General features: G+C 45.6%; 1 protein-coding gene across 1 annotated transcript in view; it reads left to right on the forward strand.

Annotated features, from left to right (window-relative positions):
- Positions 1 to 13: 13 nt before the first annotated feature.
- CFDP1 (chromatin remodeling protein CFDP1) overlaps positions 14 to 15,829 on the forward strand; it is a 60,973-nt gene continuing 45,157 nt past the window's right edge. The window contains exons 1-4 of the mRNA XM_021535209.4: positions 14 to 110; positions 176 to 278; positions 973 to 1,204; positions 2,939 to 3,039. Of these exons, the coding sequence (XP_021390884.1) occupies positions 38 to 110; positions 176 to 278; positions 973 to 1,204; positions 2,939 to 3,039 (509 nt within the window). The 5' untranslated portion in view covers positions 14 to 37. The remainder of the gene's footprint in view (positions 111 to 175; positions 279 to 972; positions 1,205 to 2,938; positions 3,040 to 15,829) is intronic.

Raw genomic sequence — 15,829 nt, forward strand, 5'->3', positions numbered from 1 at the left:
CGCGAGGCGCCGTGAGGCGGCGGGGCCGGGCCGCGGCATGTCGGGCTCGGAGTCGGAGTCGGAGCAGGAGCAGTACTCCTCGGCCGAGGATGACGACTACGTGCCCTCAGGTGAGTGGCGGCGGGCGGGAGCCGGCGCTCCCGGCGGTCCCGGTGCTCACTGGCCGTGCTTGCAGGTGCGGAGTACAGCGAGGACGATGAGAGCGAGCTGGTGCGGGAGGAGGAGCCGGCGGACAGCCCGCGGCCGCCCCGCGGCAGGAGGAGCCGCCCCGCCAGCAGGTACGGCCGCGGGGACGGAGCCGGCCCGGTGCCGGTGGCGGGGCGGAGGGACGGAAACGCTGCTCTGCGCTCCGGTTTAGTGGCAGGAGCAGGGAACCTCGGCCCCCACAGACAACGTGCCGCAAAACCCTCCCCAGCAGGAGTTATGTTCGCCTTTTCCAGTGCAGAGCACTCACGTTGATATAAATATATACATACTTTAGTGGAGGCTGGTTTCTGTCTAGCCCAGGTTCTCCTCCCGTCCTGGCTCCTTCTTTATCCCAGAACCACAGGGCCCTGCAATGGTTTGGGTTGGAAGGGACCTTAAAGACCACCTTGTTCCACCCTCCTGCCATGGGCACGTCCCACCAGACCAGGTCACTCAAAGCTCCATCCAGCCTTGAACACTTCCAGGCATGGGACAGCCACTGGCCAATCTGTGCCAGTGTTTCCACACATTATATACTCATAGAAATGCATGCAAATGGGCCAGTTCACTTCAGGGGCACTGCCTGCATCAGTCTTAATGTATTTTCTGAGCAGCAGCATCTTTTAATAAAATACATACACTCCCAAGATTAAAAGAGAACCTCCCAAATTGGATGTGTTAGTAAAAATATGAAATATTATGTTGCTTCACCCAAGCTTACAGTTCAGCTCTGGAATAGTGTTACAGCAGGTCAATTTTTTCTTCTTTTTTGGCATCTGCTTTCAGGAAGAGGAAGAAAGGCGGTCTCTTGCTAGAGGCAGATGAGAAAGAGGAAGAAAAGACCCAACAGAATGGAGAGGAGCAGAAAGAGGAGGAAGTGGATAATGCAGAGCAAGTAGAAAGAAGCAGAGAAGAAGAAGAAAAAAAGAAAGAGGATGCTCTTTGGGCCAGTTTCCTCAGTGATGTAGGACAGAAGCCCAAAGCTGCGGGTGCCACACAAGGGACACAAATCAAGAAGGTAATGGGGCCTGGGCCTGCAGCCAGGGAGTGTGGGAAGGGCCTGAAGGTTTAGAGCATGCCTCCTTGGTTCCGGCTGGTATCAGGTGTTGGACACAGCTGGGAAGCAGCTGGGGTTGCCCCTGCCCCCTCCTTTTGTAAGACTCTCATCCCCTGATGGGCCAGACTGCAAGGTGCTGCTTTCCTTCTAAGTGCAGAGGTGGTGCTGCTTTTGGAGCTATCTGTCAGCAGCTTGGAGTGTCCTACACAGCCCTGTTGGCTTCCCTTTCTGGTCCTGGATACCTCTTTTGACACAGGAATGATGAGCTTTGGTCTAAGTTGTGCCCGTGAACACAGCTCTCCCTGAGGCTTTTGTCTTTCCTGATGCTTAAAAAAGAAAAAAAAAGGAGGCTTTGTATGTGTGAGTGGGGAAACAAGAGGGGTCTGTGATGGCACCTCTGTGCCTCCATCCTCATGGAGGGGGTCTGGAAGGTGGTGCATGTTGCACGTTTGTAGCAAGATAGAATCTGGCATTCTTGTGTGCTTTGTAAGCCCCAGTATGATGCTCAGTGTGCAGAGGTTTTTCTGGTGAGAGAATTCTGTGTGTGGTAGCTATTAGAAAGGATTTGCTTCTCAGTACAACCAAGTGTGTGTGTTTCCCTGTCAAAACCTTTCATGCTTTAGGTGGTGGAAGGGAAGAATGTACCACGACTGAGCTTCTGTTGCTAGAATTACCAGTATGGGTTTTTTTAGATAGTCAGCCAAAATAAATCTTCAGTAACAGAAGACTGGAGTCTGCCTGGTGAGTACAGTTCTGACTGTGAAGCTTCTTTCTATGACTGTCAGAAGGTTGTGGAGCAAGTATAGTTTTGTAGTATTTGATTGCAACTTTTGGAATGAGAAACCTTTCATCTTAGCCCTCCTGCTTTTCCTTATTACTGACTGAGCAGCTGGGGTGATTACTTGTAGAGTCAGAGGGAAGAAGAGAAGTGAACATTTTCTTCTAAGCAGTTCTACTTTTATGGGTAGGTTGCTAAAATGTGAGATGCTTTTGAAAGTTCCCCCATAGCCTGGAATAATTAATGGAGACATGCAATTTCTTTGTTCTCTTTGTGAACTTCTTGGGCTTGCATTGCCTTCTTGAAGATCTCTGTGGTATGTGGTTGATTTAGACCAAGAATTGGGGTTTGCTTTAGTAACTTACAGTGGTTGAGGTTTTTTATGTATCCTTTTAGCTCTAGCTGTGAGTAAATTAAGAGGCATTGTTGACAAATTGCTTGATAAAGATTTTTCCTTCTCAAATAAAAAGCAGGGAGATCAGCATTGCTTTTTCTGCAGATGAGTTTTGTTATTCTCTATTCTTGAGTAAAAAATAAACATACTTTAGTGGAATTCACCTTGGCAGCTTTCCTGCTTGGTGGTGCTCAGTTTGGAAGAGCCAAGTCTCAAGGCTTTTGCTTTCTTTCAAACCACTGCAATGCATTCTTGCTCTTTCCTACATTTATTACAATTTCACTTATTATTTTAGTTTGTTTTGATCCTAGAGCTTCAATGACAGCCTGGAACCAAAATGGGGAATTTCATTATGGTGGAATGAAATTTATTTCTTTTCTCTTGTCTGTGAGTGACTTGCTTTGACCACCCACTGATTGAAGTGCTACCCAAGGTCTGTGTTGGGCCCTCGGCCCTTTGGAATAATAATTTGGCTCGGCACCACAAATGCATTATTTTGCTTTCTCCTTCATGTATTTTGTAGACTGAAGAAGAGAACAGTGGGAATAAACCTCAGGAGAAGCCAAAAGATTCAGGAAAAGTGACAATCACCAAAACGTTCGATTTTGCTGGTGAGGAAATCAAGTAAGTTGGGAGATGTGACGTGTCCATTGTGGGCCCAGTGCAAACTGAGTGCTGCTGTGCTGGGGGCAGGCTGGAGCTGGGCTCTGAAGCACAGTGGGTCTTCTTCACACTGTTTTTTTTCTTTTATTGTGAGCACATGCAGATCTCAGGCAAAATGAGGCCAAGATCTTCCTGTGTCAGAGCTGCAGGGTATTCTTATATGCAGACCTCAGTCTTTACTCAAATTCATGACATTCATAACTGTAATTCAAATTCACTTAGGCTTCCCCATCTGGCTGGTGTTTATAATGGTTGGCAGAGCTTCCTGGTGACACTGGCACTGGGAAGGTTGAGACACGGAAGGAAGCACATCTGGTCCCACAGGGATGAGGGTAACACATTTTATTCCTTCAGCCTAGTCCAGGTTCTGTGCTGTGAGCAGGATATTGGCTGGCACATTCCCTGGTGATGTTCACAATCCACAGAAAAGATTTGCAGGCAGTAAGAAGTGTTTTGCTGATCAGACTGATCAGCAGACTGATCAGCTGAGTGCTTTTGCCTCTGAAACAGCTGCAGCAAAGGGGATGGGCTGGGTAAAATCATGCTTTAGGCTGAGTTTGGCTTACAAGAGGCCTCTCAGGCTGTGCTGCAAGAAGGGCCAGGTGTTTTATAAATGCATAACACCAGAACTGAGGGGCCTGGCTGAACCCACCTGAAATCTCTCTGCCCTGTGAACTGCTGGTTCTTATCATGGGGATTTTATTTATATAGAGCAGTAAACCTGGTTTTGTCAGACTAACTTGACCTGTTTCTTGTGACAGCAGAGGGCAGCAGCTGCCAGCAATAACATCACCCTGCCTAAATCTGGAGGAGGAGGCAGAGCTTCTGCTGCTCTTGCTGTTCATGTTAGCACTGCTGCCTGAGCTGTCTGAAAAATCTGAGGAGAGCTGTGAGCCATAGTAGAGACTTTGCTACTTCCTTGAGCAAGCCAGACCATAGGAGTACCCCTCATTCACTGATAAGCTTCATTCACTTCATTCATTGTCTTTTGGTTACCTTATGTGAACAGAAGTTAGTCAGTGCTCCTAAGATGCTCATTTGATGCTTTTGACATCAGTATCTTATCTGTAGTTTCTTAAGAACTGTAACTAAGAAAAAGACATATTTTCCTGCACCAGCTGGTTTTCTCATGTCCTTTGCACTGCTTGGTGCTTACTGTTTCCCTTAGGAAACTGCAGAGGAATCACCAGAAATTTCTACCAATTCTTGATGAAATAGGCAATCACTGGAGCCTGGGTGACAATGAGACAGTAATTCTGCAAATGCCAAGGTTAATGCATGTTTTGTTTACAGCAGGTATTGTATCACTTGGTTACAGAACCAGCAACAGAAGGTTTGCAGTGAGCTCTGGAGCACTGTTTTCTTCTGGTACCAGAGTTACAACAAAGTTATGTTCTTGAGCTCTTTCATAACAGAAAAATCCTTCGATGTTTTTTGCCCCCTTGATTTTTGTGATATGCAAAGTTGATTCTTTTATGTTGTTTGCTGCATTTTGCTGCTTTAAATGGGCTACACTATTAGCTGTGGGTAGGGTACAAGGTGTACTTGCTACTCACAGCTGCTGGTACTTTCCCTAATGGCAGTAGGTGAGGCTCAGAGGGCTGCTCTTTCTTCAGAATAGCAGGAGGTTGTCTTTGCACCACCCCAACCTCTGCAAATGCTTTGAATACTAAACACTGACTTCCTTGCCCAGGGAAGCAGCTGTCAAATCATTGTTTATAAAAGGCCACCACACGGTAGCTGTGTGTGTGTGTGCATTTCTGGACTGAAGGAACTGAAATGAGAGCTGTCTCTGTTGCTTGCCTTTCTAAATGGTTTGAGGCTACTGTTGAGTGTTGCTCTTTTGAAAGCTTGAGAAGAATTTAGATCAGTATTTAAGCAGTGAAAGATTCAGGACACAAATTCTCACAGTCTGCTCACTGAAGCTCTTAACAGAAGATCATTTAGCCCTGATCTCCTGTTGCAGAACAATTTATTTTTGCCTGTAAGAAGATGGTATGATTTTACTGGCCTGATTGAAGTAGCAGAAGTGGCTTGAAAGTGATCTCCAGCTACAAGGCTATAGTGCAATAGTAAAGGAGCTTTGTGTTGTCAACTCCCCTGTAGGCTTTTGCTGCATTTAATGTCTATTTTGATGGGTCTGTGTTTGTATCAGTTGCTAGTGCTGGACTTTAGCTTTGGAGTGTTAAGAATTAACAAATACCAAATGAAGAATTTAATTTAGTAGCTTCTAATTTTAGAAAATACATTATATAATTTTGCCTTGTAAAATGAAAGCTGTTGAATCCTGAAACTAGAAACAATCTTAAACTGATTGCAGTGCTTTCCAGTTGGGACTTTGTCTGCTTTTCCTCTCTCCCTCATGTTAAATAGATTAGGAGCAGCAGGTGACTGTCACCCAAATGGCTGGAACTATGGGCAGCAAGAGCAATTTGCAAAGGCAATTCAGCATCTAAATGGAAGTTCAAGCCATTTCTCCCTGGCAGAAGAGACTGAAACTCCTTTGAAGCCTCTGGTTTATGAACTTGCCTCACAGTGCAGGACGTGTGTTTGCGTTAATAGGAAATTGCATCCCTAGTGCCAGGGAAAAACTGTTGCAATTTGTAATTGCTTGTTTTCTCTTTGGCACTCCAAAAGGAGTGGATTTCTTTAAATCTCTGTTGTGCTCAGTGCATCAAAATGGTTCTTCTGTGCTCTTTCCATGAAAGTGAACTTTGTGTCCAGCTGGGACTGCAGCAGAGTGAAGCTCACATACATGGAGATGGTCTGGCCCCATGGTGTCAGTGTGACAGCCTGTGAGGGAAGAGCAGAGTCAGATTATTGATTGCTGTCAGGAACAGATTTTACTTTGAAACATCTTCTCCACCTTAATTTGGCTTGTGGAAGGCAAAACTAAGTTAAAAGTAGTAATAGCTAGGGTGCTAATTTAGGAATGGGAGGCCTGTGTTCAGCACCCTGCTTTATTCATATGCTGCAGATTCCAAGTAGAGGTCTCCAGACTAGGAGCTTTGTATTTCTTGCACATGGTTTGCTCATGTAGTTTAAAGCCAGAGCTTTACACAGGTTATTCTTGTGGTGGGGATGCTTTCCTGCTACTGCAGAGCTGCTGTGCTGTACTGATGATGCTGTGTTGTGCTGGCAGAGCTGTGGCTTGTGCTGCTTTAGTGACTTGGCTGCTTCCCCGTGTGCATGAACCAAGCAGCCAAAGCAAAGCTGTAGTAGGGCTCCACTCTCCATCTGAATGGGGAGGTGTTCCTGTCACAGCTCCTTTCTCACAGATAGGTGGGGTCCACACTGAGCTGGTGCATTGCATGGGCCAAATCAAAGTAGGAAGGGCCAGTGCCAAACAAGCAGTGTCCCACTGAGTGTGTGACTTGCTGCTGGATTTAAGGAATATTTAAAGTTTATATAGTTCTGTAGAAAGAGTGGGCAAACTCGTGAAAACAGTGTGTTGAGCTGTTCTACATGCGACATGAGCTCCCATCTCTGCATAAGGATTGCCTGTCACTGACTTGTGTAGGAGACCACATTTGTGACTTAGAATAGCCCCTGGGTTGCTGCTGTAGGACTGCTTTTACTGGTGTGACCACTGTGCTCTGAGGAAACGAGCTGTGCTGGTACATGTGCTGAGCAGAGTTGAGTGGCAGCTTGTATTCTGGGTTGGGGAACACTGTGGTTCACAGTGCAGCTATTACATCTTAAAAGTGCTAAAGGAGTACCTAAGGTATCTGATTTAAACCAAATACTTATAAGCTTAAATTACTGTAGTAATTACTGAGGTTTATGCTGGCTGAATTTGATACTTCATCTGCCACAGTTGAAGTATGGGTTGAAAAAGAACCTGATTTTCATCCGTTACTGTTTGTAAGTGGTTATCATCTAGGATATACCTGGACAAAACCTCATTTCTCATTCTGTGTTGCTGCTTCTCAGGTTTTCAGCCTACATCAAGGATTCAAGAAAGATTATTTAGAGGAGATTGTTTGCAAGTTGAAATTTAAGGACCTTAAGTTGAGGGGTTTAGTGGTGAAGTTCATGACTTTTGAGCAGGAGAAGCAAAGATGAAGGGAGGTGGCTGAGAGCAGGTTCTTGTCAGGAGGCTTGCCTGTGCTGATGAAAGCTCTTTCTTGGCCAGTGCCCCACGTCTGTACAAGAATGTCATTGACAACAGGAATTGTGCAGGCACAGCTGCAGACCATTGATGGAGTTTCTTTTTTTGCTGTCTGTGAAGTCACTGAGGTTTACCTTAGGCCTGATTGGGTGAGATGGTGAGGCCTGAGCCCAGTCTGAGGTGTTGTCTGGGCTGCTGAGCTCTTCACCTTGGTGAGCTCCTCAGTAGAGTTGTGCAGACCTGGTGGAGGACTGATCTATTCCTTTGCATCAAGAAGTGCTGACCTCAGAGTGAAGGTGATGTCATAAGTCAGTTCTCTGCAGCTGTACAGTACTGCTGCTTTGGGACTGCATAAAGCTGCCTCTCCTTACTGAAATACTGATTTTCTGTTATTAATTTTAGGTCACCTGTGTGCTTGTTGGATGGACATCTATGTCCTAGACTGCTCACTGTTTAAACTCTGGATCTGCTGTCCTCTTCCAGAGCTTCAACCACTTGATCCCAGACCATTTTTAGGAGATAGCAGGTGGAAAGGTGCAGGAGAAACAGATCAGACAGCTGAGAACAGCCTGAGCTTTCCACAGTCCTTGCTCAGGCTCTGATTCCTTATCAGTGGCTGTGATGTCCTCTCTCTTCCTTATATGACTACTAAGACCAACCTGACAAAGTTGGCAAACAAAGGGTGTGTTAGCCAAGGAGTTTGGGAGACTGTCACTTATTTTGTTGCTCTGAAGACAGTTAAGATGGCTGGCTGAGAAATAGCAGCTGCTTCTGCTTTTTCCTGGAAAGCAAGAAGAATGGAAGGAAAATCCTGGTACTGATGAGGTATTTTAAGGGGAATGGGTAAAAAGAGCAGGGAATTGACTCCCACAAGTCTCAAGATTTAGAGCTGGCACAGAGGGTAATTTTTAAAACGTATAATTGTCCATCTGTGTTGCTCTGTGCTCTCAGCATGGCCCAGTCAGACCTGTCAGGCTAACAAGCAGTGAGAGCATGTGACACCATTAACCTTCTCCTTACCTTGTGATGCTTTTCAGGATCTGAGTGGATGAATCAATGCAAGGGGTTGGCAGCATGCTCACACTTCTTGCTGGGTGTGAATCTTGGTAATTTGTTTCGTACTCATGGGGTTTTGAGCTGTGTGAAGCACAGTAGCTCTGAAAATCAGGAGAAAGATCAGGAGTTTGGGTGGACATCTCTTGATGTTGTAGGTGGTGTGGTGCACATCAGATCAAGGTTGATGTGCTTGAAGTCTTCCATGTGTGCATTTTTGAAAAAGCTTTTGCTGTATTGTTTATATTTTTGAGTGAGAAGGCAGGTGAGCATCACCAGAATGAGTCTCTTGAAGTCTGATATTTGGAAAGCCCTGCCTTTTTTCCAGGGGAATAGCAAGTGCTACACATCTTCCACCAGAGGAGGTGGTTGGGTGTTGTCAGGCTAGATATGGAAGACAATGAACTGAGCTAATAGGAGAAGAGGAAGAAACCACTCATATTTTGATGTGCTTTTTTGCAATGGCTTTGATTGCCGTAGCAAGGAGTTGTTAGAAAAAGTAAGACATGAATTTCAGTGGCCCTTTGAAAAGCCACTCCTTGAGGACTTCTGGTTTGTGTTGCTGACTGGTGGTGCCAGCTGTCAGTAGGGTTTTATCCCCAGTCCTCCTTGGCTAAGGTGTTCTAGAGAAATATGTTCTAGCCACTTTCTGTTGACATACCACTTTCTGAAGGAAGTTTGCATGGTGCAAAAACCTCAGCTTTTAAGATATTCCCAGAAATTTAATCTGAACAGTATAAGCATGGGGATGATGCTGTGGGACCATAAGAAAAATCAAACTGACCAGAATTACCTGGAATATGAATGTGACCACTGTTTAGAGGTGGCAGACTAAAAAAGCTTTTCTACCACCAAAATGCTGATCTTGGCATAATGGAGTGTAGGCAGCAGCCTGTTTTCTGCCCTTATACTGTTGTTTTCCTTAGAGGTCAAAACATGCCTCAGCTATCCACAGTTTATATTGGCTTTTTCCAATTTAAAAAACAGCTATTGATTTTTTTTTTTTGGAAGCCATTAAGTGAAAATACGTTACCTTTCAAGAATGACAGGGTCTCAGGAGCTCGTTTTGATAACCTTTCCTCTGTGTGCATCCATTCCCTGATGCTTCAGAATTTCCCTGGGGAATGCTAACATTGTACAATGCTGATTGGCACCACGGTGGCCCAGGGATGAGGTCAGTAAGTGTGAGCAGGAGCTATGCTGTGTTCTGTTCACTTGTGAGCTATCTGCCTTTCTCAGAGGCAGCTGCAGAAATTGTAACTTCATAAACATCAAACCTAGCCAGGACTCTAAGCCAGAACACTTGCTTCTAAAATAAATCATGTTATGGTTTGCTTAATGTGCTTGGAAAAGGGGAATGGGCTAATGAACAGTGTCTAATCAGGGTTTTGTCATTAGTAGATGTGCAGATGAGGCTCAGAGGGGCTGTGACTTGCAAAGTGTTACTTAACAGCCCTGCACTCACCAACATGCTGACCCCTGTTGTCTGCCTTTATCTCAACATGCTTTTGAAACTCCCAGAGTGACTGAGCAGATGCCCACCTGAAAGTCATCTTTGGCTTCTAATGTGGCTTGCTGCTTTCAAGGAAATAATTTATGTATGCTGGTTTCATTTGTGTGGTTTTGTATTCTGCTGGTAATCGGTGTGATGAAAAAGAAGGCTCAGCTGGGATCTCCAGAGGTAGGAGGAGTCTCAAAGCATCTCCAAAATGATTGATTGACCTCCAGATTAATTTAGCCATTTCTGGGTGTTTCAAACCTGGGTTGTATGGGCGCTGCATTGGAAACTGGATGATAGGCTGCATTGTCTCATCTTAGGTTCTTTAGTGTGTGTTCTGCCTGTCTTCTGTGTAAGTCAGTGTGAAATACTTCAATAAAAATCACAGCCTTCCCCAGAAGAAGATACTGTTTCTTTATCTGGCTCTCAGGTAGTTTCCTATTTTTTAAAAGTCTGAAAACAGAAGATGCTTACTGACCTATTCAGGTCTCACAGGAGCTCTTCTGCTATTAGTAAGGGGCTCTTTGGTCCCTCTGTTCATGCCTTCATCTCAGGGGCCTCAGATCCACTGCTAGCATATTGTTGCTTGGCCTGTTTCCCTTGTTTCCAAGCTGCTGCTCATTCCTGACAGCTCCAGGCTCAGAAAAGGGCTTTTGATGTCTGGTGAGATGCTGGCAGAGCCTGCTTCGCAGGCATTGGGCCTGGGGTTTCCCCTGCTGGAAAGTGCAGCTTGCAAGATGCATTATTTTTTTTCTGTAACTAAGAGATGGTGAAGCAAGAGGGGATTCTGTGTTAGCCTGAAGGGGAGGCAGAGCTGTTTGCTGCTATACAATCTCATTAACACATTACAAACTGAGCTAAGCTTGGTCTGGCCTTTCCCCCGTGGGGATGCTGCTGCTTTGTAGTGTGTGCTGGCTCCTGGTATGATCTGTGTAGCCTTTGTGTCCGGTGTTCATAGCTCTAAGTGAATTTGGAACCCCTGGCTCTTCATACCTGTGGTTCTCTTATCCTTCAGCAGGAGAGGCATTTGACACAAGCACTGCGCTGCTTTGGGGGAGTTGCAGGGTTGCAGGGATCTGTCTGGCTTTCAGTGTATTTGCAGGTCATGATTAATGGGGGACTGTCACACTCACACATGCAGCAGCTCATCTGTTCACCTGGATTACTGAGCTCAGAGGTGTTCCATAATCTTGATTTAATCCTTTTGAGAGGTACAAATTAAAACACAGGGATGCTTCAAAGAATGACATGCTAATGCGTGGTGGGACTTAGAGGCAGTTGGCCAAGGGACTGCTTATCCAGTGAAGCAAGAAGAGGCCTGGTACTTGGAAGTGCTTAAAACTGGGGTAAATGCAGCTCCAGTCAACAAGATGAAGGCTTGTGCCCTGGCTGCAGGTTAGCTTCTCCAGAGAGCTTTGTTTGGCATGCTCTACCTATTGCAAGCCCCAGTGGGAGCTTGATAAACTGGAGTGCTGCTGCCCTCTGGATTTAAGGAGCCCCTTGCAGGAGCTGCAAGCAGAAGTCCATAAGGGGCCTGACAGCTTGGTCAGCATTTCAGGAGGCAGCACTGTCCCTCCACTGATGTTTTCTTTGCATCTGTCACAGAGTCATGCAGGAGATCATGGAAAATCAGTCGTTTCCTTCCAGGCTTACAAGTATGCATTATTGATGTTAAAATACCATTGACCTTTGCTTGTTCTCAGGTGAGTTGGTTTGAGATGCAGCCTGGGCTGACTGCTTGGACAGCAGCACCAGGCAGGCAGCTTGGCCCTTGCCTGACTGCAGGAGAGCTCTCATCACATTTGATTCTTTTTAGAAACCAGCCAGCTTCTTCTGCCTATCTAGTCAGCCTACAAAATTATCAGTTATTTCAGCTTGGTCTTGTCTGTGTTGCTTCAGGGAATAGGCTGAGTTTCCCAGGGAACAGCTTCTCCCACCTGGTTTGAAGAGGAATGTTTTTTTTGTTGGTTTTTTTTCCTGAAAGGGGGAAAACTAATGTTTTACTTTGAAATTAGAAAAGTGATGGGGTTGTACTAATTTTAGCTCTCTCTGCTCTACACCAGGTAATTCCACATAAAATACATATATATGAAGGGTGCAGGCAGATGTAGTCTGGAGGTTCACTTGTGTGTGGATTTAATTCCCTCATGGAAAGTGCTGAACCTGTGCACTCCAGCATTTTCAGGACCTTGCAGGCCTCTCATCTGCCTCTCATGCAGTGTATCTGTCTGTGGAAGGCACATGGGACATTGCAGCTCAAGCACTAAAGTCCACCAAAAAAATTCAGAAAAATTATTCCTCAACTCAAAAGGGATTAATTTTTTTTAACAAACCCCTGTAGATGAGTATTAATTTCTCCTTAAGTGATCATTCCAGAAGGCTAGAGGGCTATTTATTGAGACTAAACACAGACAGGGATTATTGAAAAAGGGTAATTAGCCTCATTTTTGTCCTTCTTGGTCTGTGATTCCCCAGAGCTAACATTAAGATGGTGTGGAAAGTTTTAGAACTGTGTCAGGTCTAAACTAGGGCAGGTTTCCCAAGGAAGGAGAGTGTCCTGAGTACAAATGGTAAAGAGCTGGCATTTTCCACAGCTTCCACTCTTGTTCTCCCTTTCTCAGCAGGAAGGTCAGGGATAGAGTAACTTTGTGCTGCTGTGAGTAAAGATTTTAACTGTCTTCTCTGCTGTAAATCCCCTTATTCCCAAATACCAACATGTGCTTTCTCAGCCTGATGTGCACCAGGTGTTTTGGTTAGGAGAATGTAGCTGTGTTGAGCCACCTGGGGGTAAATTGGAGGGATTATGGCACTTGGGATGCATAAGGTTACTATTGCACAGCAGAGTACAGATAATTAGCCTGCAAGCCTTCTTGATATGCCTGTTTGTCTTTCCCAGCTTGCCCTTATCCTGCCTCATTTCCCTTCTGTGCAAGGATGAAGCTCTGTGGTGCACTTCTCCAAGGGCTTGCAGGGCACCTTGCAGCTCAGTGCTGAGCTGGGCACTTTGCTAGTGCACTGCAGCCTTGGCATCCCTTACACAACTTCTGTTTCTGGCCAGCAGGACTGGATTCAGCTGTGCTGGAGTGGAGGCACCTGGGCACCACACTGGGGCAAGTCCTGGGCTGTGGGTGTTGTGTTGTGCCATGGTGTGATGGGTTGGGTCCCTCATCCCTGGTAGCTCTACACCAGGTGTAAGACCAGTGTGCAGCAGACAAGCTGGTGTGTTAGACTCACTGCCACTGAACTAAAGCATGAAAATTTGGGTTTAATCCCCTTCTGCAGATTAGCTGGAGCTGTCAGCATAATGCTTATTCCAGCATGTATTCTTTCTTCTTTGTAGCAGTTTATGCGGCTAAGGGCACTGCTGGGAGCAGATCAACCACTTGCTCTTAATCTGCTACATTTCAGTACTGTAAGTGCTCTGTGGAACCCTTTCTGGGACAGCTTGACAGCAGGTGTTGTCTTCATGTGGTTTGTGCCCAGCATACATAACCTGAAGCCTTTTCCATGCACTTAGGTTGCAGCATTTCAGTTGGTAACTGTAAAAGGAGGGGTGATAAGTTCTTCAGTAGAAGTTGGAACTTCCTGCCACTGGGCAGGAAACCAGCAGGCTGAGTGGGTATGGCTATGCCTAAATGTTTGGCTACCACTTTGAGCTTGGTTCAGAGATTAAGGGTTTTAAGAAGGACATCTCTAAGTATTCAGGGCATTTAGTGATCCAGTTTCTAGTATGTTTTCCTTATAATAACTTCTAAATATGGAAGACATTTCTATTTTATAGTTGCACAACACCTTGTACAGTAGCATCATCTATGCTACCAGGCTCTGGCATGGTCCAAAAAATTAATAACTGTTCTATGTGTTGGAAGTCTTATTATGCAGTTTAATAGTATAGCAGTGTAATGAAATCTCCGTGGCAAAGTGATGAGAGTGAGTGGTTTTGTGTGTGAATTACAGGGCTGCAAGTGGGGAGACACTAGCTACTTGTTTTATTGCTGACAATATACTTATTTTCATGTTTAGTCCTGGATTACAATGTGTGAATAGCATCCCAGTAAACAGTCAGGCAAATAGTTATTTATCAAGTATTTAAAAGTGAAAGGTCTTGTAATTTTCCTTAGTAATGACTGTGATTTCTTCCAGCTGAATTAATTACTCCCATTTCTCCCCATGAAGAACAAGAATTGTTTTGGTTTCTACATGCAGAGAGTTATTGTCTCCCATAATAATGCAGACCAGAGGATTTCTTTTTCCTTCCTGGCCTGGGATCTGGGAAAGGTTGAAATGTGCATAACCTGAATTAATACCTTGTAAAGCTCTTTAATACTCTTCCGTCATTCCTGTTGGAGTGGTGCAGGAGTTGCTGCTGGCATCAGCCCAGCAGCCGCCTGCCTCAGAGCAGCTTTTGTTTCAGTTTATGAGGCAGTAAGTGGGTCTTGTGATGGGATTGCCTTGAAAGGTCACTTTTAATTACATTTCTGTCGCATTCCTCTGTCCCCAGCTGGGCAGTCCTGGTGGAACAGGTTGCATGCAGCTTTGCAGCTAAATTTCTGCAGCGGACAACTCCAAAAATACACAGGCCAAAGGGAGCAAAGAAAATGGAACTAATTGTTGTATTTTTGCCTAGCCATTGTTACTGGTATCAGAGGTGGAGGAGGGTGTGAGAATTGAAGCATAAGTAAACCCTTGGTAGCAACCTGTCTTGTACCCTGGATAGCTGAAGTGTCTGTCCTTGAAGGCCTGTGCCAGACTCTGCCTGTGCATCATGTGCTTTCTGCTTTCTCACCCTTTCTGGGATTGAGCATCTCCTGTTCCAAGAGCTGTGGCTTGTAGTTCTGGTCCAACCAAGAGTATGCTAACTCTGTCAGAGTGCAAATCCCTAGAGCAGTTTCTCATTTTAGCCTTGTGCCTTTCTTTTCCTCATCAGTTAGTTCTGTTTCCAGGCTGGAGAAGGCTGAAGATACACAGCAGGTTAAGGCCAAGGGCCTAGTGCTGAGATCTCAGCTCTGCCACTGGCTTTGAAGACTTGCTCACTGTTGTGCTGCACCTCTTGGTTGCCTCCTGCACACTTGAGGTTGCCTGATGTTTCTCTCTGTGGCTCATGTGCTTCCTGCGTGCCAGGGAGCATGGCACAGCAGTGCAGGGGTTGACAAGAGGAGAGGGACCTTGCCAGGAGCCAGCACTGCAAAGTACACAAGAGAGGGTGCTGCTTCTCAGCTTGGCAGGGGTCAGAGCTGGCTGTTTAGATGCTGCATTTGAAAATAAATAGACTGTGTGATTGCATTGATCTGAACTCAGCCTCATGGTTGGGGGGAATTCTGTCTTATTGCTGCATGAAGACACTAAATGTATCCTGTCAGCTGAAATCCATGGATGTAGGGTAACCTTTGGTGTATGACTGATACGTGACATGACCACTGCTGCCAAGGGCTGTGACTGGATGGTGTGTTTGGGGTAATCTAAACTGTGATGATGCTGTAGCAAGTTTGGTTTTTTTTCTTCCTGAAGTGCTTTTCTCCTTTTCCTACCCCATCCCTTAACTATCTGATCAGCAAACACTTCTAAGTATTCATAGTGTGGGATTGTCTCTATCCACATGACTGCCACGGTTTGAAAGGCATGTGACAATGCTGGGGAGAAATGGGGTTAATCTCCTCCTGCACTGGCAGAACAAGGCTGAGCAGTTGTACAGCACAGGCATTTATTCTTGTGCCTTTTCCACTGCATTTGCAGTCTGTGGAGAAGGAGGAAGGAGGTTTCAGATGCTGATTCACTGTCAGGATGGAGATGTGGATGCACTAGTTGTCTGCAAGTGAGATTTCAGGACATCAGTGCCTCCAGGGTTAACAGATAACTCTCTGTCACCTTCCTTGATGCCAGCCCAGCAGAAACCTATTTGGGGCTGCAACTCCTGGGGTTTCTCCATGACTGTTAGCCAGTTCTTTCATGGAAATTATGGGGTCAGGTTGGTGGGTAGGAAGCAAGCAGTGATTAGCCTGACTTGTAGCCAGGGGAGACCCCATGGCCAGCCAGGCTTTCAGCCTCTCATCAGCATATGGTGCAGACCAGGAATGAGCCTGCACATCCTT

Source organism: Lonchura striata, chromosome 11 (genome assembly GCF_050655825.1).
Source record: "Lonchura striata isolate lonStrDom1 chromosome 11, ASM5065582v1, whole genome shotgun sequence".
NCBI classification, from domain to species: Eukaryota; Metazoa; Chordata; class Aves; order Passeriformes; family Estrildidae; genus Lonchura; species Lonchura striata.